Raw genomic sequence first — 21026 nt, 5'->3', positions numbered from 1 at the left:
AAATGGTGGTGGAAACTAGATACAGAAGATGGACTATGGCAGCAGATCATTAGATTCAAATATCTTAAAAACAACTCAATTTGTTCTGTGAAACACAAACAAAATGACTCAGCTATCTGGGCTGATCTTCTAAAAGTCAAAGATGTGTATTTACAAGGAAGGAAAATGGTGATTAGTGATGGCAGTAATACTCTGTTCTGGAAAGACAGTTGGTCGTATGATAAACCTCTGAATGTCCTGTTTCCTGATTTATTTAAACTTTGTGAAAAACAAAACATATCTGTACAACAAGTAAAATGTGACATTCAGTTGGTTTCTTTCACTAGATGACTAGTTATCTATTTGCAGGATGACTGGTTGAAAATTTTGTCTGACTTGAATCTCATTAATAAATCAGATGGTAAAGATAAAGTCACATGGAAATTTGGTAAGAATGGTCGATTTAGTGTTAAATCTACATATGATGCCATGACTGTTAATGATTCTAGTTTATACAATAAGAGAATCTGGAAAAGTAAGGTGCCGAGTAAAATCAAGATTTTTTTGTGGCTTATGCTAAATAATGCGATTTTGAAAAAAGATAGTATGGTCAAAAGGAAGTGGCAAGGAGATCCAACTTGCTACTTTTGTACTCATAATAAATCTGTCTCACTTATTCTTCCAATGCAGCACAACTAAGGCTGTGTGGGCAATTATGGCAAAATGCTTTGGTGCAACTAATGTCCCCAGATCGTTTGATCAGTGCTGGAATTGGTGTGATAAATGGTTGCCTGTAGGAAAACAGTTTCATACTGTTGGGATTGCGGCTGTATGTTGGGCTATTTGGAAAGCTCGCAGCAAAGTTTGTTTTGAAGGAAAACCTCTTTTGAATCTATTGCTATCATTTGTCATGCATGTGCCCTGATGAATTACTGGGCAGGCTTATTCAAGGAAATCGACAAGGAGGCTTTGGAAGCTGGAGTAACTACAATGCTAAAGATCGCTGCGTCTCTGCTGGGCAAGAAGAGGAGCAGGGATGGACAACAGCTATTGAAGAATGATGACAGTGGCGACAAGAAGGAATGAGAAGCTCTTCTACTCAAGCTTTCATGAAATCTGGCCAAGTTGCTGGGAGGAAGCAATTTGCGTAGATAGCTTGTTTTTTGGGCAGCATACTGTTATGCCTAGGTGGCTTTTGCAGCGTCTTTTATGCAGGTGCTAGTTGTGTTTGGCTGGAACTTGGTAGCTTTGCGTCGGTGATTGTAAGTCTGTCTTAGATACTGTGTCTGCTCTCTTTCTAAACTGTCTCCAAAACGCTGTATTTCCGTTAGCGATAATGGAAATAGGGTTACCTCCAATTCAAAAAAAAAAAAAAAACTCGGCAACAATTTGATAAGAATTACATAGAAAAAGTACCTTCTCACAGTTGGTATTAGCCGATGCAATATCACTTACTCCCTCTGTCCCAAAAAGAAAGACGTTATGGGATGCGTGCTGGTCAAACTTTCTCAACTTTGATTAGGTTTGTAGAAAATACGTGTAACGTTTATATCTCCAAATAAGTTTATTATAAAAGTATATTCAACGATCTATCCAATGATACTAAATATGTATTATGAATATTAATATTTCTTTATATATAATTAGTCAAAGTTAAAAAAATTAACTTCTCGGAAAGTGAGAACGACTTTTATTTTGGGACAGATGGAGTATGTTACTTGTAGCGAAAAAAACGACCATTTCACTTATCAATAGATTCCTTTGGCCCTTTTTATCACTCCATGCTAGAGGAATGTCATGTGGCCCGTTCGTTTGAACTTATCAGCTAGAATCTACGGTATTTTTCTCTCTCACAAAAATAGCTTCAGCCGGCTTTAATACTAGCCGAACAGAGAAAGGAGATGGCAAGGCGACAAAACACCACCAGTTGTAGTGGTGCAATACTAAAAAAAGACTTGATCGGGGGGTGGGTGGGGGGGGTGGGGGGGAGACGTCCCCTTGACTTCAATCTTAAAGAAGGGGCCCACCGAACTCGGAACAGGCAGGAACCTCACGCGCGCAAGATTCTTTGGTGACCGCGGACCCATCTGCGCAGTTTCAACAGGGAGGTGGGCACCCTACCATGCAGCACCAGTGACCGAACTGCGGTGGAGCGATCCCTGTGGTGGAGAGCTCCGCACCTCGGGTGCTCAACCACAGCGATCCACATCATCACAAGAAATCCATCAAATCACTAAGCTCAAACATTAAATTGCATTTGTAGCAATGCACTTAGAAGACAAAGAAGACTACAATTAACAATATAAACTATTCAACTTTACGAAACTGATGGAAACATCTCCATCTCCTTGATCATGTGGCATGTGCTGCGTATATAAAGCTATAAGAAACCATGGTCGGAACCATACCCGATCCAATAATTCACTCGATGGAATCAAGAGATCAAGATACACAAACCAACGATTGATCCATAGCAGCCTGGGTGGAGAGAGGCAACGGTTCACTTTGAAGTTTTTTTTGAGAGAAATTCACTTTGAAGTTATCATACTTTTTTTTTATCATGTATGCATATTCGACGCCATAAGATGTATAATATACGAGGAATTGTGTGTTGTCCCACCAGATTCAATTGTAACTCTCTTTTTACAAACTCATTAATCAACAATCATCATGAACCATTTGTCGGTGAGAAGGATTTAAAACATGGATGAATGAATGAAGACTGGGCCGACCACGCTTTTTTGACAAAAAAAAACTATATAGATCAGGAGCCTGGCCAAATACACCGAACCAAACACCAAAATCAGAACCGACCATGCCCATGCATGCTCTTTTGCGAGCGTGTTTTATGGAGTATATAAGAACACAAAGCAGGAGGTGGGCAGGACGACGAATGGACGATGCCCATTAGATGTACCAATGGCTCTGCAGCGGCGGCCGTCACACATATGGGCAAGGGCGATGTCCACGTCGCGTTTGATCTGCCAGCTGGTTAGGCACGTCACGAAGAACCTCTCGCGCGTCACGCCGTCGCACGGCTGCCGCCCTTGCCCTGTCCCTTGGCATCTATTATCACCACCATCACTGCCTCCCCGACCGATCCGGTCGCCTGCTCTGAAGGCAAGGCAGGCGTCGGCGTGGTCCACGCCTCGGCGACCGGCACCGGCATCGCTGCCGTTGTTTATCCCCTAGCATGCTAGCACTCCAGCGGCAGCTGCGGCAGGCCAGGGCTGGCGCCAGTGCACTGCAGAGAGCCCCACGGGCCACGGGGCCAGCCACGGCCGCCAGGCGTGGGTCAGACAGACAGGGGAGGCGACGGGTTGCCAGGCTTGGCGCTGGCAGACACGCGCTCGCTCCCCCGCACGTTGGCACGCGGCCCGCACGTTGCGGCCTGCCGCCCGCGCCCTCGCTTGCTTTTCCATTAGCCACGCGACGCCATCACCCATCAGACGGTGGAGTAGCTTGCACGGTGTACACTTTGCTCGGCCTCGCCGCTTTCCAGAGCCCAGAGCTTTCTTGTGCGCGCCGTTGCGGCCGCTGGAGTATGGAGAATGGTGCATGTATTGGTATTGGTAGTGGGAGGGGAATGTGCTGGGTTTGGCGGGCTGCGTGATTTGGTAGCTGCTGCTAGTGCTAGGCCTCGGTGCATTTTGCTGGTGCCCATCAGCTCTCCGGACTATGGTGTCACGTGCCGGCTGATCTCGCACAATAGCTCCTCGCGGCGGCGGCGAGATTTCTCGGTCCCCTCAAATCGTCAGATATAATTGGTCGCCAGTCGCCACTATAGCTGTTTTGGATATAACTGTTTGTAGAAGATCAAACTATTTATCCTTGGGTGGAGAAAGGTCGCTAACGCCATAGCAACCACCTGCGACGACTCTTGCTTCACCTTGACGGCAATAAGATAGCTCGAAGCGATGAAGCAAGACACACAGGGTAAGGTTCATTTCCTTGGAGCATCACACAAGGTATGCAACGTCGGTAGTAGTAACTGCACTGCCAGCTGGAAGAAAAAAAGAAGAAGAAGAGTTTGTCTATGCCACGCTTGGGTGTTGGAACACTTGATTTTTTTTCTTCACCGTCTTCTTCCTCTTGTTGACGCGCCGCCGCCGCCCAACGCCCATCGTCCCGTTGTGGCACAGTAGGGTCTCGCTACGGAGCTCCGACGAGCCCCTACTGTGCCTGCGGAGGGCCTCTTTCTTCCCCTCCTCCCTCCGCTGCCATGGACATGGGTGCCCCTGCCCCGACCTAGCCCGGCCACCTCCGCACCGCCGTCATTGGAACCCTAACGCCGCTTGCCGCCGTCCCAATCGTCTGGCCGCCTTGCCTCCTCCTCCCCCCTTCTAAACCCGCCGGAGTTAGAAAAGAAGAAAAGAAGAGGCCGGAGATGGACAAGAATGACTTAGAGAGGAGTCGAATTTGAGAGAGAAACACTCAAGCGCGAGATAGCTTTACCTAAAAAGAACTGCGACAGCTAGTGCACTTCGTCACCGACAGTCCTTTGGCGAGCATCCCTACTAGCATAAACATATCGTCGTAGTCGTTACAATATCCTTGTTTATTCAATGGATCAGTAGCTATCCTATGAACTTGCACCAGGAGCGCGGTGCATAGCAGCATTGCTTTTTGTTGTTCGAGGCCCAAGCCTTCGAACAGACGTTCGCCGCGCAAACAGACTTTGAAGTGGATCCGGATGAGATGAAAAGCACAAGCGAAACAAGACGGATGATTTTATTGATATTGTATCCTCCTCCTTTACAATCCCAGACGGAGGCTATTTATACACGTCCATAGGCTTTCCGTGGGACAAGAATGCCCCTACAACTACTACATATTCGAGGAATATTCCCTGCCGCCATGAACTTGTTCGCCATTCGGAGTCATCGCCTGCCTCGGATGACGCTGGACAGAGGAGGGCCAACCGGCACAGCCTCTTGTCGCCGCTGCAGCCGACCGAGTGGCCCCCGGTCGGACAAGGCTGTCGGTCAAACGCGGGCGGAGCCGGAGAAGCTCGAAATCGTGGCTCCACCGGCTCCTCCTCTTCTCAGTTCATTTTCTGCCTCGAAATCCAAAATGGCTCGTAGCACGGAGCCGGAGAAGCTCGAAATCGTGGCTCCACCGGCTCCTCCTCTTCTCAGTTCATTTTCTACCTCGAAATCCAAAACGGCTCGTAGCACGGAGCCGGAGAAGCTCGAAATCGTGGCTCCACTGGCTCCTCCTCTTCTCAGTTCATTTTCTGCCTCCAAATCCAAAATAGCTCCGTGCTACAGTACTGCTACTCCTCTTCTCAATTTATTTTCTGCCTCGAAATCCAAAACGCCTCGTAGCACGGAGCTGAAGAAGCTCGAAATCATGGCTCCCTTCTCGGTTTTTTTTTTTTTTTGCCTCCAAATCTAAAATGGCTGTGCTACACTACTCCTACAGTGATTTCGCGGGCGATCCGAAACCCGGAGCTGTGCCAAACACCCAGAGCGTATTTAGCTGTCCAAATTTTGGAATTTGGGCTAGTGTAGCACTTTCGTTTTTATTTGGCAAATAGTGTTCAACCGTGGACTAATTAGGCCTAAAACGTTCGTCTCGCAATTTCCAACCAAACTGTGCAATTAGTTTTTTTCGTCTATATTTAATGCTCCATACATGTATCGCAAGATTCGATGTGATAAATACTGTATCATTTTTTTTTTATATTTTAGGGTGGGACCTAAACACGCTCATAGCCTAAAACATCAAATCAGGAGGACAGACCCATTGAGATAGTGCTCAGAAATGGAGGTGAAGTGACAGAGGAAAGAGCGCTAGAGTAGTCAAGGCCACAGGCCAGCCGCCAGCACTAGCATCCATGAAAGGTTTTCTCCTCTGTCCAGAACCCGGCTAAACAAAAGGGACAGCAGCAGCTGTGTTGGAGCAGTGCAGCTCACCCCAGAACAGTTTCTTTACTGTGAATATACACATCACAATCCGGCTGCCGTCCCTTCCATTGCATCTCGCAGTCTCGCTCTCCTCGCGAGTCGCAGCAGCCTCGCCCTCGCAGCAGCGCTTGCGCGAGCTTTTACTCCTGCTCCATCTCCCTTTGCTACTTTTGGGGACCTCCAGGCCTCTCAAATCCAGAAAACCAAAAAGGAGAGAGAGAGGGAGCTTGTCAGCCCAAGAAAAAGGTTCCTCCCCTCCTTCCCCACCTCGCCCTCAACCCCCCATCATCCTCTCACATCCGATTGTGCCCTGTCGCTCTGCGGTTCTCGGATCCAAGATTTGGCCGGCCGGCCGGCGGCGGCTCCGCAGCGGGACAAAGACTGGATTTTTCCGGCCATGGAGGCGTGGCCTGATCCGTTCAGGCCCGGGCGGTGGAGTGGCTTCCTCACCAGGTCTGATTCGTATTGGTTCAAATGATCTGGGCGGCTTGATTGGTTGGTTCCGCTTCCGCCGGGGGATCGGAGCTAGGGCTGTGGTTTCTTGGCCGGCTGGTGGATTCGTCGGCTTGGGTCTTGTGAGATCTTGGGGGTTGCTGGTTCAGCACACGAGCCGAAGGTCTGTGTAGATCCCCTCTTCGCTTCCGTGGCCGATTTGTATTGCTAGGGTTTTGGTTGGTTGGTTCTGGTGGAAGATGATTAAGCAGATCCTTGGCAGGCTGCCGAGGAAGCCGGGGAAGGCTGGGGATAGCCGGGAAGGTGCTGCTGCTGGGAATGGAACTGAGCCGTCTAATTCCTACAGTGTAGCGAGGAGCATGGACCCAGGGAACAAGAGGGCTGGAAATGGAGATTATCCAGTTCCATCTGGTGTAACTCCTAACCCAGTGATGAATGGGGCTGTGGTGTATCACTCCAATGAGCCGTTGCCGGCATTCAAGGACGTGCCGGCGTCAGAGAAGCAGAATTTGTTTGTCAAGAAGGTGAACCTATGCTGCGCTGTGTATGACTTCGCGGATCCAACAAAGAACCTCAAGGAGAAGGAGGTGAAGCGCCAGACACTTATGGAGCTTGTTGATTACGTCACTTTGGCGAATGGCAAGTTCTCAGAGGTTGTCATGCTGGAGATCACAAAGATGGTGTCTATTAATTTGTTCCGGAGCTCCAGTCCCACCCCTCGTGAGAACAAGGCCATTGAAGGGGTTGATCTGGAGGAGGACGAGCCTCTCATGGATCCTGCATGGTCGCACCTGCAGATCGTGTATGAGGTTTTCTTGAGATTTGTAGCATCACAGGAGACAGATGCGAAGCTGGCCAAGAGATATATTGATCATTCCTTCATTCTTAGGCTGCTAGACCTTTTTGACTCGGAGGACCCCAGGGAAAGGGACTATCTAAAGACGATACTTCATCGAATATATGGTAAATTCATGGTTCATCGACCATTCATCAGGAAAGCAATTAACAACATATTCTACAGGTTTATATTCGAAACAGAGAAACATAATGGTGTTGCAGAGTTGTTGGAGATCCTGGGCAGTATTATCAATGGGTTTGCCCTTCCGCTTAAGGAAGAGCACAAATTGTTCCTTGTTCGTGCATTGATCCCTCTTCACAAGCCAAAATGTGTATCTATGTACCATCAGCAGCTATCGTATTGCATCACACAGTTTGTTGAGAAGGACTGCAAACTTGCTGACACAGTTATTAGGGGCTTACTTAAATATTGGCCTGTGACAAACAGTTCAAAGGAGGTGATGTTGTTGGGTGAGTTAGAAGAGGTTTTAGAGGCAACACAGCTTGCAGAGTTCCAAAGATGCATGTTTCCACTCTTCCGTCAGATTGGCCGTAGCATGAACAGCTCTCATTTCCAGGTCAAAATCTTACTGCGCCTATACTTAAGTTTGTCATCAATTTCTACCAAATTTCTTTGTTGGTTCTTCTAGTTCATGACACGTGCTCTTACCACTTTAGCTCTATGATTTCACAATTTGTCGCCTGCATGTCTGCATTGATTGCTTTCACATATTTAATTAGCTAAAATTCTTCTCCCAACATATATGGGAAAATATCGGTAGTGTCTCCACTCTCTAGGCTTCCCTTTTCAGCCAACACCCTTAATCAGTGCGAGGGCATTGGTAACGATCTTTTTCTCCCACTGTTCTTCGTTCAACCGCACCAGCCCGCTCCCGCCCCTGGCTTCCACCACCGCCCTGGCCAGGGGCTCCCCCTCTGCTGGCTGTGCCACGCACTGCCCACCCCCGCCACTCCACCCCGCCCACACCTAACCCCAACCGGAGGAGAAGAGCTTGAGCACCTCCCCCCACAGCCAGCTCCGGCCATCCAGCTGTCTCCCGCCGCTTGCTTGGCGGTGCCCCCGCCACCTCACTCGCCACCACCGCCGGTCTGGCTGCTGCCCGGGGGGTCCTCCCCCTTCTAAGGTCGTCGGGTATGGAGGTCCCGAATGCGAGGAAGAAGATGACGTTCATCCAGTTGGGTGTCGACACGTGTCCGAGCACTCATTGTCGTTGCGACGCACGCACGCCGTATAAAGATTTGGCTTTTCAGATACATGCCATGGTGTGTCTTTTCATGTAAATTTCTGCGCATGGACTTTTTAGTTGTTTTGATATAAACTAATATATGATTAATAACAAAAATAAAGGTTTGGTGCTAGTTCATTCTTTTAAAGTCATAATTACAAAATAGCATATCAATTTTTTTATCTTAGAGTTGGAGTCTTTTGGGTGCATACTATTTTTTCCTTTCCTTTTCTTTTTCTTGTACCTTAAAGACTAAAGTTATCTCGAAATTGATCTGTTGCATGGTACCTAAATCTTTATGTCCCTCTTTTGTAGCAATCAGATTGGGCCATTGGGGATTTAACAAACTTTTTTTGGTTTAATATACTTCTGTATAACATTTCTGTAGAATCTGTCATCAGGAATGTCATATAGCAACACATGGTCTCTCCTGCTTTGCTGTTAAGATACCTTCTATGTGGACCACTGGGTGTCTTTTTATGTATAATTTATGTACATGCTCATAGTGTCTCCTGTTTTTCTGTTAAGATACCTTGTCTCCGGACTACTGGGTATTGTATAATTTATGTACATGTATTTTCAGTTGTTTCATATATATGCTATCTGTGATAAGAATAGTAAATAAATCATTGGTTCTAAGCCATTTCACCTTTATGTTGTAATTACATTTAATTCAATACTTAGAAACTGATCTGCTGCATAAGAGATTTTATACCTTCATATGCCTTCTTTCTCAGTAATTGGATTAGTGGCGTACAAAATTTGCGTTTTGTATCTACTGAAACAGAAGTCACAGTAGAAGTTGTCATCAGGAATGTCATGTATCAAAAAGTGGTATTCATGGTGCCCAAATTGGATAGCAAGCAAAAGCCATTATAATTTCCCATATTATGAATTGTGGTGCAAACCCATTCTTCCTTCTGTTTTCATGTATGGGATTCTTGTAGTTTTATTAGTGAACTGCTCTATTGGAATGTAACCTGTTTATCAATTTCTGTCTGTTAAAGTCTGTATATTCTTGCATTTGCTTGTACCTCTGCCTATCAGTGACACCTCTTCATCTATCTCTGACTCTCAAACCTGTGTTTTTTTTACTATCGCTCCTGTCCTTGCTATGTGTAGAATTCTCTTCATGTATTCCTGACTGTCTTTCCTTTTTCTGGTCGTCTTAGAACAGGTTTTAGACATGACCTTACATATTCGAAGCATGATTATTTGCTACCCTCTTGTTAGCTAATCATTCTAGTTAATAACTGTGTATTTGTGCTGCTGATCCTACTGATTTTGTAAAATGGAATGTAGTTTTTTCATCGCTGATGGTATCTGGTGGTTTTGTTTAGTCATATATGTTCACTTGAGCAGTTTGTAGCCTCTTGATAATAGAATATGAACACTGCTTTAGCTGGCTGCCCAGGTGAAATGCTCAGCATTAGGTTGATGCAGTTTTTTTAGTACACTCAGCATTTATAACTTATGTTTTTCTCCTTTTCTGTTCATAGGTAGCAGAGCGGGCTCTGTTTCTCTGGAACAACGACCATATTGAAAACCTAATTAAGCAAAACTACAAGGTGCTATTACCTATCATTTATCCAGCACTCGAGAGAAACTCCAGAGATCACTGGAACCAAGCTGTCCGTAGCCTGACATTGAACGTACGCAAGATCTTCTCTGATCATGATTCTGCATTTTTCGGGGAGTGCGTTCAGAGGTTCAATGATGAGGAGGTCAAGCAGGAGGAATCTGATTCGAAGCGAGAAGCCCTATGGAAGCGCTTGGAGGAAATGGCCACCTCAAAACCTGGCGAAAACAATCCCTTAGGTGCACCCAATGGCAAACCCAGTCAAACTGCTTGCTAGAATGGCCCACCATATCAGCCGCAGCCGTGTAACTCCTTGACTCTTGTGCGAGATCTCCTGGAACCTGGGTTGTGATTTTAGCTTTGGGAATTTTTTTGCGTTGGTTTGCCCCTGTTGTAGGTGGGTAGGATGTGTTTGGTTTTGTCAGAACTGTATGTTCAAAATGTACACATACAGAAGAATTTGAGAGATTTGGCATGTGTAGTGACATTAATCAGAATTACCATATAGTCCAATAAACAACGTCGATTTTGATTGCAGATACGCAGCTTGTGTGGTTTATATACCGAAATGGCAGTGGGCGTTGTGTTCTTGTTTGTGGTGTAATACAATGATGCTAGGAATTGTGTCGGTGTTTCGAGTAAACATCAACGGGTAAATTTGTATATTGCGCGTCTGGCTCGGATGGTCTGCTAAAAGGACACGAGGTTTATATTGGTTCGGGCAGAATGTCCCTACGTCCAGTTTATTGCTGCTGCTCGTGTTATTAGCACTGAAAGTTTGTAATAGGGATTACAAACTGGCGAGAGAGGGAGGAGCTCCCAAGTCTCAGTGGTTAAATTGCTCGATGCTTCTACTGCTCGATCTATCGGTCGATTGATCTCTTACGGTGCGGTGAACCGATGCCCCTTAGTGGGACGCCCTGCTTTCTCTTTTATAGGCAAAGGAAAAGCAGGGGTTACAATGGAAGGGAAGAAGAAAAAAGAAAAAGAAATAAGGCTTCCGAAGGTGTGCCGTCCTTCTCTTCGTGTGGGTCCCGCTGACCCTATAGATCGTGGTGGCAACGGTGTCGCACCGGAGTCCTGTTGGCCGCTGTAGTATACGTGTGGGCGTCATGCGTCGTTCTCGTCTTCCATCCCATCCGAGCGGACGAAATGGTCAAAGGGTCTCCTAGCAGAGGCCATACGGGGGGCTGGCGGTACAGTGCTAGTCAACCGACGCTGGTCGACTGGCGTTGGACGGTGGTTCGGCAGGGAGTTGGCAGCATAGTGCTGGCCTGTTGACGCGATGGATGAAGTGAGTCTCCCAGCATGCCCCGATGCGACCGCCAGTCGCATCAGGACGCGCCCAAGATGTGCTCTCGGGCGTGCGCCTCCATGCCGTAGTGGTTGAAACGGTTCGGGTCCCACCCTGAGGCCACTGTCTTTGTCTGGTAGCGAATCCGACCCCCTGGAAACGGGTGAGGCGGAAATCTCGCTCTGGGGGCCGGGCGAGACGAAATCTGACCCTCGGGGGTCGGACGAGGCGAAGCCCTCCCCGTAGGACCGGACGAGTCGGAGCCCACGCCTTGAGGTTGGACGAGGCGAGGACGAGGCGTGGCCCGGCCCCTAGGGGTCGGACGAGGCCGCAGTGGCGTCTTTAACCATCGGCTGAGGCGACATGACGCTCATTAATCATTTGGCTCGGATACCTGGGTATAGATACGCGATAAATTAGGAGTTTGGGTCATGACTTTCCGTCCACTTTTGATTCCTTTGTACTATTCGTCTATTCCGGAGTCTGGAGCACTGCACGGTTTTCTCGCGGTCTGCTTTTCTGTTCCTTCGGCTGAAACAGAACAGCGATCTGCTTTTCTATTCCTTCGGCTGAAACAGAACAGCGTCGTTCTAGACGATCGTTGCTTGATGTAACAGAACACAAGTGATTCTGATTGTCTACTAACTGATGCTTACGTAATAATGGTTTGTTGTGAAAATCGTCTGATAGATCCAGTCACTTCTGCCAGCAAAGGCTTAGGGGGTGTTTGGTTCCATGGACTAAATTTTAGTCCATGTCACATCGGACGTTCGGATGCTATTTAGGAAAACTAAATATGAGTTAATTATAAAACTAATTACATAGATGGAGACTAATTTACGAGACAAATTTATTAAGCCTAATTAATCCGTTATTAGCATATATTTACTGTAGCACAACATTGTCAAATCATAGACTAATTAGGCTTAAAAAATTCGTCTCGCAAATTAGCCACAATCTATGTAATTAGTTATTTTTTTTCGTCTATATTTAATACTTCATACATGTGTCCAAATATCCGATGAGACATGGACTAAAATTTCCCTGTAGTAACCAAACACTCCCTTAGTATCAAAACAATAAGTTAGCGACAAAACAAGGGATGAATTCATCAATGAAGAAACTTCTACAAGCAATGCCCGTGATTTTTTTTTGTAGGGGCCCATGTAGATAGGGTAGTTAAAAAACACAATTTCTCAGAACACAAATATCCCTAGCTTCTTCAATTGACACCGGTTGAAAGTCAAGCACTGCTCGTACACTCCAGGAGGCAAGGCAAATAATACATTCCAGTCATGCACTGCACCGGGAGCTCTTGCATGAAGGGCTCTCGCCTACAGGTCAATAACTCGTGATAGCTTCTGGATGCGGTTCAGCAGGAAGTCTCCTTGCTTGATGGTTGCCTGGTAGAAAGCATTCCTGGCATCAGGTCGGTTCGTTTCCAAGACGCCAGCAACTTTGTCTATCTTGCAGTGGAGCTTCCCAGCAGCAATGAAGCGTGACAATTCCCTGTATTGGAGTGACAGAAATAGGTAATAAAAGTTAAGCTTGTGAGTAACATTTAAAACTTGGATATGAGCATGGCTGACACTGCACTTACTGGTCTATAAAGTCAACTGTGACACCAAATGCAGCAGCCATGGCTTCCATTGTCACACTCTTGTACGATTCCAGAAATTGTGAGTAGACAACAGTGCGCACTTCACGCATGTAGTAGCGAAAATGAGGCTGCAAGTAACGGTCTAATTTGATCGGTTCAGTCAAGCCAGCTGAAAAAAAAAATGATCCACTGATGAGAAACCCAAAGATTAGACCCGCCATAATAATCCATGAGCATTTTTTATCATAAGTAAATGAAAGAAGGAAAATTTAATGATTCTGTGACTTACAGAATGCAATAAAAAATGACTTGTACTGGCAATTGTAGAGGGAATTGAGAAACTCCGAGAGGTGAGGTACTTTGCCAATTACAGCTAAGATCTCAGGTGCATCTACAACCTGCCAAGATCCTAGTTGTTTATACATCCAATCCAAGGCAATGGGCAATGAAGAGAACTTGAAGAAGACAAGCTGAGTACCTTTTGTTTTAGAGATACACGATCCAGAGAGATAACACTCGTGAGGACTGTGTAGAAGATGAACGTATCATATGTGAATAGCTCATACGTTGTGAAAGTTGAAATTGAATCCAAGAATAAACTAGCAGCTTTCTTGAAGTTTCTAGTTGCCATGCAGTACAATCCTTCGTATACTTTCAATCTGTTCTTCCTCTCCCAGTCACCGCCTTCCTCAAACAAGCTTCAATCAGGAGAAGACTGTATCAGCTTCACAATGCAAATCCAATTTGAAAAAGAGAGAAACCAAAAGAATTTGGATTTACTTTTTTGCTTTGTCAATGGACTTTGAGATGAGATCAAAGTCCATATAGAAAAGTCCAATTTGTAGTGTGTAGAAAACAAGGTCCATCTTTTGCCCAACAGCTACAGTTTTTCCTTCAGTAACTTTAAGCTGCTCCAGTGCTTTCTCCTGAAATTTTTATATTATTTGGGCAAGGTAAGCATGTCTGGAGCACACATTAACAATCTTAAGAAATGTAGAACACATAAGATATATACCTTCTCCCCAACCCTTATGAAATATAAGGATTTGGCGAGATGGGCCTCACGCACTTCACTCTCACCCAAATTCTCCTCAGCATCGGCAATCCTTGATAAATAAGAAAAATCAACCAAGAGAAGTTACTGACTAAATACTGAAACTCAAGCATAATGGTTACATAGAATTTCAGATGCACCAAAAGAGAGGATATGAACTTTAGTAGGTACCCTGATTACAATTTTCGTTTTACTTGAACAAAATGTCAGCCTTCCTTGAGAGTATATCATTGTTTTTGTTTGTGAACAAAAGAATCTCTATTTATTTACAATCATCCACCATTCCTCATGACATAGATGGTTGCATGTGCAAAGTGCAAACATGAGTTCTCTATCTACAATCATTGATCACCCCCTTCCATCTAGATGGATGGATGAAACTACCAATCAAGCACAAAAATTAATCATCCCCCTTCCATCTAGATGGATGAACCCTAACCTACCAAGCACAAAATGACATGTTCTTGATGCTGAAACACAAGCCATTGGTAAAATTCTGACAAGAACAACTGCTATGGCTACACTAAACAAACTCAATTCAGTTAGATCACAAGGTCCAAAACACAAATTTTTAGAAAAAAAGGGATAAATTATATTTTAGCCTGTGCAAGAGTTACTAAGTACAACGTTCAGAGACAACTGGAACAGCTACTCAGCTAGAGCAAATCAAATCCAACCCAAAGACAGTAATAGCGCCTAGCAGTGCATAACTGACAAACCCAGTGATTTTCAAGGCTAAATTATCACTGAACCGAGCAAATTATGAACAGTGCGGTCACAGAGCTAAATGCATCAACACTCGCAGCATACGACACAGGAGCCAGCCTATTGATCGAGCAGGAAAAGGTCACAAGCGGCGAGATCTACTCACTTCTCGTCGAACTTCCGGATCTCCTCGTCTATCCTGGCGCGCATCTCGGCCAGCAGTGCCGCATCCATCTCCAGTACGCTGTCCGCCGCCAACGACTCGTAAAGAACCGCCATGTCTGCACCAACCGCAAGCCAGCACAGATCAAATCCAAACCCCTCCCGCAATTAGAAGCAGACTCGACGAAAGGAGGGGGCGCTGGTATACCATCGGATTTGACTGCCGCGAGCACGTCAGCGCGTAGGTCGACCTTGGCGAGGTCGTCGACGTCGGAGCGCGACAGAAGGAACAGCTTGTGCGCCAGTACCAGGTGCGGCTGCTGCTTCCCGTCCTCTCCGCCGCCGTCCATCTCGCCGCCCTCGCTTTGCTTCCGCTGCAAGCAGACTGGAGATAGAAGAAGAGGAGGCTGCTTTTTTTTTTCCAGAGAGAGGAAGAGAGAAATATATTTTCAGATTCGAGCTAGTACAACTATGCAACGTTTTTAATCGTTAGCGTTCATTCTATAATCTGACGGCTGTACAGAGCCGAGAGCTTTTGAACCTATCCTGAGCGGAACACGGACCCGGCCGAGCCCAACACGAACCCGACCGAGCAAGCCCAACATCGTTCCCGACCCGAGCCCCAAACCCCTCGCGGAAACCCTTCTCTCCCGATGGCAACCGCCCCCGCCGCCGCCGCCGTGGCGGCACCAGAGCAGCCGCGCCGCCGGAAGCCGGCCCCGGGGCGCGGGGGCGTGGTCCTCCCTGCGGGGCTCTCGGAGGAGGAGGCCAGGGTGCGGGCCATCGCCGAGATCGTCTCGGCGATGGGGGAGCTCTCGCGGCGCGGGGAGGATGTGGACCTCAACGCGCTCAAGTCCGCCGCGTGCCGGAGATACGGTCTGGCGCGGGCGCCCAAGCTGGTGGAGATGATCGCCGCCGTGCCCGAGGCCGACCGGCGCCGCGCTGCTGCCGCGGTTGCGCGCCAAGCCCGTGCGCACGGCGTCGGGTATCGCCGTCGTCGCCGTCATGTCGAAGCCGCACCGTTGCCCCCACATCGCCACCACCGGGAACATCTGTGTCTACTGCCCCGGCGGTCCCGACTCCGACTTCGAGTACAGCACGCAATCCTACACTGGATACGAGCCCACCAGCATGCGTGCCATTCGGGCAAGGTGATTTAGCTCACTGGCTGCTGATGCCACTGATAAGTACTACATCTGTACCTTCTTGTATTGCTTGAGTGAGTGAGGGTAGTATCCTCGTTTAGGTTAGTCTGAACTTCAATTCTGTTAGGTTAGTCTGAACTTCAATTCTGAATGGACTGTAGTGTTGTTCGTTGAAATGGACCTGCTTTTGTTACAATTTTACATTGCAATAGAAATTTACTAGTTGATATTTGAGAGATACGATGAAAGGGAAAGGTTACATCGGTGTCCATGCTCCCTTTAACTGCTTTAAGCCTTTCTGTACCTAGGAGTGCAGTGACTTTCTGTTTGTGTTACAGACTTACAGTGTAGCATCGTAGAAGAATTCGTAGTTATACATGCTATCGCTAGACAGCCGGATCATGCTTCAAATCATGTCTTAGGAGTTCATACAACCCATTATAGACTGGCTAAATTAGATACCGGAAATTTACTGAAAATACTGTAACAGAAGAGTACAAATGGTGATCCTTAAACCCATATGTAACTAGCTTCTGTGGTCTTTATCTCTCTCTCTTGGCTGCCTGTTGCATGTTTTTTTTTCTATCTTCACCTATACAGGTTTTGTCTCCCTTTTCTGTAACTCCTTTTCGCTCCATTTGTTTTTAGTGAAATGCACAGTAGGAGTCTCCCCTACTGTATTTCCCCTAAAAAAAAATAAAGTTCTCTATTTGTTGCTTGTTAAATATGAAGGTACACCAATGCCAACTAGAGATCTTTGGATATTCTTGTAGCCATAGATTATGTTTAGCAATACAGATGTTCATACACTTTGATTATTTAAACTGATTTATTGATACATTTTTGGTAGATAATTTGATCTACCTTTATATTTTAGGTATAATCCATATGTGCAAGCCAGGAGCAGGATAGATCAGCTCAAGAGGCTAGGGCATAGTGTGGATAAGGTTTGTCTGTAGTCCAAGACTGTTGGCTCAATTTTATTGAGACTTACTGTTCACGACATGCTGTATTAAATTTTGACCAGAAGTTGAAGATGATTTTAATATACTTTGCAGGTCGAATTCATCTTGATGGGTGGGACTTTCATGTCCTTACCAGCTGATTATCGTGATTATTTCATCAGAAATCTTCATGATGCTTTATCAGGTCACACTTCTGCAAATGTTGAGGAGGCTATTTGTTATTCGGAACATAGTGCTGTCAAGTGTATTGGTATGACGATTGAGACGTAAGTATCATTGCAGAATAGGATGGTGCTTCTTATTACTTTCATTCGGAAGGAATCTGTTGTCTTTCCCACTTCCTAGGAACTTGAATACCAATGAAATGTTTTTTTCTCTCTTGGAATTCTAGGAGACCTGATTATTGCTTGGGGCCTCATCTGCGCCAAATGCTATCTTATGGTTGTACCCGCTTGGAAATTGGTGTTCAGAGTACATATGAGGATGTTGCTCGTGACACAAACAGAGGACACACGGTGGCTGCTGTCGCTGATTGCTTCTGTTTGGCAAAAGATGCTGGGTTTAAGGTTATTATTTTTTAGTCACATATCTTTGCTTGATTGACTTCATTTTGTGTATGATTTTTCTAATTGGCTTGATTCACCCTGTTGACAGGTGGTTGCCCACATGATGCCAGATTTACCTAATGTTGGAGTTGAAAGAGACTTGGAAAGTTTCAGAGAATTTTTTGAAAGTCCAGCATTCCGGGCTGATGGTCTGAAGATTTATCCAACACTTGTGATTCGTGGAACTGGTCTTTATGAGCTCTGGAAAACTGGCAGGTACTTCTCTAATCTAGTGTCTTGCTAAATCTTATCAACGTTCTTGTGGTTATTTTTAAATCTTGGGGTAAGAACTTCTGTATTTATGACAAGGGCTCATAAATCCAGGGTTAACTCAGTAACTTTTACTGTGCTGCAGATATAGAAATTATCCACCTGAGCTGTTGGTGGATATTGTGGCAAGAATTCTGTCTATGGTACCACCATGGACACGAGTGTATCGGGTCCAAAGAGATATTCCTATGCCTCTTGTCACTTCTGGTGTTGAGAAAGGTAACCTTCGTGAGCTTGCTTTGGCTCGAATGGAAGATCTGGGTTTAAAATGCCGAGATGTCAGAACCCGTGAGGCAGGGATTCAGGTAAATATGAAATACAGTAAAACCACTTCCACTGGCCTGTAATGAATGCCCTTTTATTATTCTAGCTGTGCATCTGTATGTAGGATATCCATCACAAGATCAGGCCAGGTGAAGTAGAGCTTGTCAGACGTGACTATGCTGCAAATGAGGGTTGGGAGACATTCCTCTCTTATGAGGATACACGACAGGTACTTATAGCTGGCCAGCCAATTTGATCATAGGGAAATGAATTCTGGAATATGATGCCTGCCTGTATTTCTAATGTGATTATATTCTACTCTCGTTCTCTGTAGTTTAAGATCTTTTTTTCTGTCTTTAATTGTTTTTCTTGATATTCCTTTTGGTCGATGAAGATTAGCCATGGGTCTCTAGCTAAGGATAAATTTGTTTGCTTCTTGAGCTTAACAATATACTAACATTTTACTTTTCATGAATTTTACAGGATATCCTGATCGGTCTGTTGCGCTTGCGTAAATGTGGCCATAATGTTACATGCCCTGAACTTGTAGGGAGGTGTTCAATTGTTCGTGAGCTTCATGTCTATGGAACTGCAGTCCCTGTGCATGGCCGCGATGTAGACAAACTACAGCACCAGGTGATTCACTTATTTACATGTAGACAGTGTATGAATGTATCATGTGTTCAATCTAGTGAAAAATTGAAGAGGCAAATTAGTGCTAGTGACGGGCAGGCATCACTAGTTAACATGACTGTATTTAGTCATTGTTATCCAATATTGTTTTTCTCCTTGTTCATTCTTTGTATTGTCATCAGGAAGGTTCTTTTACAGCTTTTAACGTTGTTTTGTGTCCGTGTGTATTCACAGGGATACGGAACTCTATTAATGGAAGAAGCAGAAAGGATTGCTCGGAAGGAGCACCGATCGAAGAAATTAGCTGTCATTTCAGGGGTTGGTACTCGCCACTACTACCGCAAGTTGGGTTATGAGCTAGAAGGGCCTTACATGGTTAAGTGTTTGGCATAATGCCATTTCATTTTTGATGTGATCATATAGACCAGACTAGTGTTTGTAATGTAATATGAGTAGTTTATTTTTTCCAAAAAAAGTTCGTTATACCCTTCTCTTTTAATATTTAGTTAGTCCAGATGAAAATGGAGACAACTCTGTATACTGAATGATAGTCAAATTGTCGCCTAGCCCTGAAAACTTCATGTGCCGTGCAGCAAGTGTGGTAGTGGAGTCAGGATTACTTTTTGGTGATCAAAAGGGATCCATGAATGAAGAAAAGAATCAATCACCGTTTGTATTTCTTGATCATCTGTGAGATTAGTTTGTAAGTATTCCTTTCATTCCAAATTATAGTTTACTTTAGGTTTGTTATTAAGTCAAACTTCTTTGAACTTTATCAGATTTATTTATAGAAAAATAAATCAACATCTGGAACATCAAGTTCGGTCCTTTGGTATGGATTCCGCTGGCTCCGTCTCCTACTGACACAAGCACTATAGCGTCATTGTTGAGCACTGTTCATAGAATCTCTTCACTCTCCAAGAGGAGAAACCTGTTCATAGAATCTCTTCTCCCTCCCAAGAGAAGGAGAAACTTTGGTTCCCTGATCGGTTCCTAGTCTTAGGAACCGAAATTTGCAAGGTTAATTCGGTTCTTGGGCTCAGTTAACCAAAATAACCGAATAAACCTGAATAATATGCAAAGGCCTAGTAGAAACATTGTAGCCCAGCCCACTAGTTGTTGGTATAGATTTATATTTGTTCCTTCCACTCCTCAAACCTTAATGTGGCGTTTGGATACAGGGATATAGAGAGTGGGATAGAGAAAGGGTAATGGATGAACGGTTAGGATTAAATGAGGCGTAAAGAATTGATGGCTAGGATATATTATTACTCTTTGGAGGGTGAGATATCCCTCTCCCCATCCCTATCCCAATCTTCGTCCAAACGGAAAGGAAATATCCCGAATTGAACCGTATCGTTTTCTACATTTGACCCTGAGCGAATTCGTATTTTCGGACAAAATACGGAATAATAAATTCGAATTCGAAATTCGTAACACCAAATTCGAAATCGGATCGAATTCGGTTTAGGCTTTGTTCGACCGATTTCTACTTTTAATTCGGAATATCCCGAATTCGAAATTTGGTTTAAACCAAATTTAGCCCACTACAAGTCCAACCTTAGAAAAATTATATCTTTTTCATACGATCTCGGATGAAGATGATTTTTATATGAAAATTGTAGCTCACGACGAGATCTACAACTTTCTAGTTCTTAGTTTTTTCATTTGATGTCTTGAATATGTTCAAAAAAATTAAATAAAGTCAGCGATATATTAATCACACACCTGCGCTTGTTGCCTTAAAAAATCATATCTTCCTTACGTCGTGTCAAATGGAAATACTTTTTAAGAAAGTTGTAGGACTTGTTAATTATTATGTACTTGTTAATTGTTATGCACTTGGTCCTACGGGTCAATATTCCGTATTGATTTTTTGTATACCGACCGTGTTCGATATAATTCCGCTCGAATTAGTTCGTTTTTGAAATTTTTGATATTTCAGTAAGTTCGTGTTCGTTTTTATGTCCGGCTTTACCGCTTTTGTTTTCGTTTTCGTATTCAAAATATAGAAGCTAAGACTCAATCGCCCCCATCCTTCTCCTTGCCCCAGCCGCCAGGTGCCCAGAAGCTGCCGCCCCAGACCCATCTGCTGATTGCTCTAGTGGGCGTTTCCGCGCGGAGCATTCCTCATTCCCTCTCCCTTCCTCTTCGACTTGTGGGCCCAAGCAGGGTGTAGGAGCCTGCGGCAGCGGCCCATCAGCAGAGCACGGTGGCGGCAGCGGCCGCCCCTAACGCGCTCAGCAGTGGCGCCTCCCTTCGGGGTCGGATCGAAGCAGGAGAGCGACGGTGGAGGGGCTTGCCCCACCAGCGCGCGAGCAGCCA

General features: G+C 45.3%; 2 protein-coding genes and 1 pseudogene across 2 annotated transcripts; 2 read left to right on the top strand and 1 right to left on the bottom strand.

Annotated features, from left to right (window-relative positions):
* Nucleotides 1–5859: 5859 nt before the first annotated feature.
* On the top strand, nt 5860–10565 carry LOC136496341 (serine/threonine protein phosphatase 2A 57 kDa regulatory subunit B' theta isoform-like). Its single transcript, XM_066491995.1, has 2 exons — nt 5860–7756; nt 9925–10565. Exons 1-2 carry the CDS (start codon nt 6581–6583, stop codon nt 10279–10281), a joined length of 1533 nt encoding a protein of 510 aa, XP_066348092.1. The 5' UTR covers nt 5860–6580; the 3' UTR covers nt 10282–10565.
* A 1772-nt stretch (nt 10566–12337) lies between these two features.
* LOC136497031 (26S proteasome non-ATPase regulatory subunit 6-like) lies at nt 12338–15242 on the bottom strand. The gene is made up of 8 exons (XM_066492820.1): nt 15028–15242; nt 14824–14938; nt 13914–14004; nt 13679–13824; nt 13377–13596; nt 13188–13296; nt 12899–13067; nt 12338–12807 (listed from the first exon to the last, which is right to left on the bottom strand). The coding sequence occupies exons 1-8, from the start codon at nt 15167–15169 to the stop codon at nt 12633–12635; spliced, it is 1167 nt and encodes a 388-aa protein (XP_066348917.1). The 5' UTR covers nt 15170–15242; the 3' UTR covers nt 12338–12632.
* A 167-nt stretch (nt 15243–15409) lies between these two features.
* LOC136497030 (elongator complex protein 3-like) lies at nt 15410–19377 on the top strand (annotated as a pseudogene).
* Nucleotides 19378–21026: the final 1649 nt, after the last annotated feature.

This window comes from Miscanthus floridulus, chromosome 12 (genome assembly GCF_019320115.1).
Source record: "Miscanthus floridulus cultivar M001 chromosome 12, ASM1932011v1, whole genome shotgun sequence".
Taxonomy (NCBI): domain Eukaryota; kingdom Viridiplantae; phylum Streptophyta; class Magnoliopsida; order Poales; family Poaceae; genus Miscanthus; species Miscanthus floridulus.
The sequence above is the reverse complement of the archived record's forward strand: the minus strand, read 5'-3'. Positions and strand labels throughout refer to the sequence as shown.

Excerpts from the sequence above, each read along its gene's own strand:
- LOC136496341 (XM_066491995.1), top strand. The coding sequence starts at position 6,581 with ATGATTAAGCAGATCCTTGGCAGGCTGCCGAGGAAGCCGGGGAAGGCT. Across the intron at positions 7,757-9,924 it reads TGAACAGCTCTCATTTCCAG|GTAGCAGAGCGGGCTCTGTT; the intron begins GTCAAAATCTTA and ends TTCTGTTCATAG.
- LOC136497031 (XM_066492820.1), bottom strand. The coding sequence starts at position 15,169 with ATGGACGGCGGCGGAGAGGACGGGAAGCAGCAGCCGCACCTGGTACTG. Across the intron at positions 14,005-14,823 it reads ATCCGGAAGTTCGACGAGAA|GATTGCCGATGCTGAGGAGA; the intron begins GTGAGTAGATCT and ends TTATTTATCAAG. Across the intron at positions 12,808-12,898 it reads ACAGTTGACTTTATAGACCA|GGAATTGTCACGCTTCATTG; the intron begins GTAAGTGCAGTG and ends ACTCCAATACAG.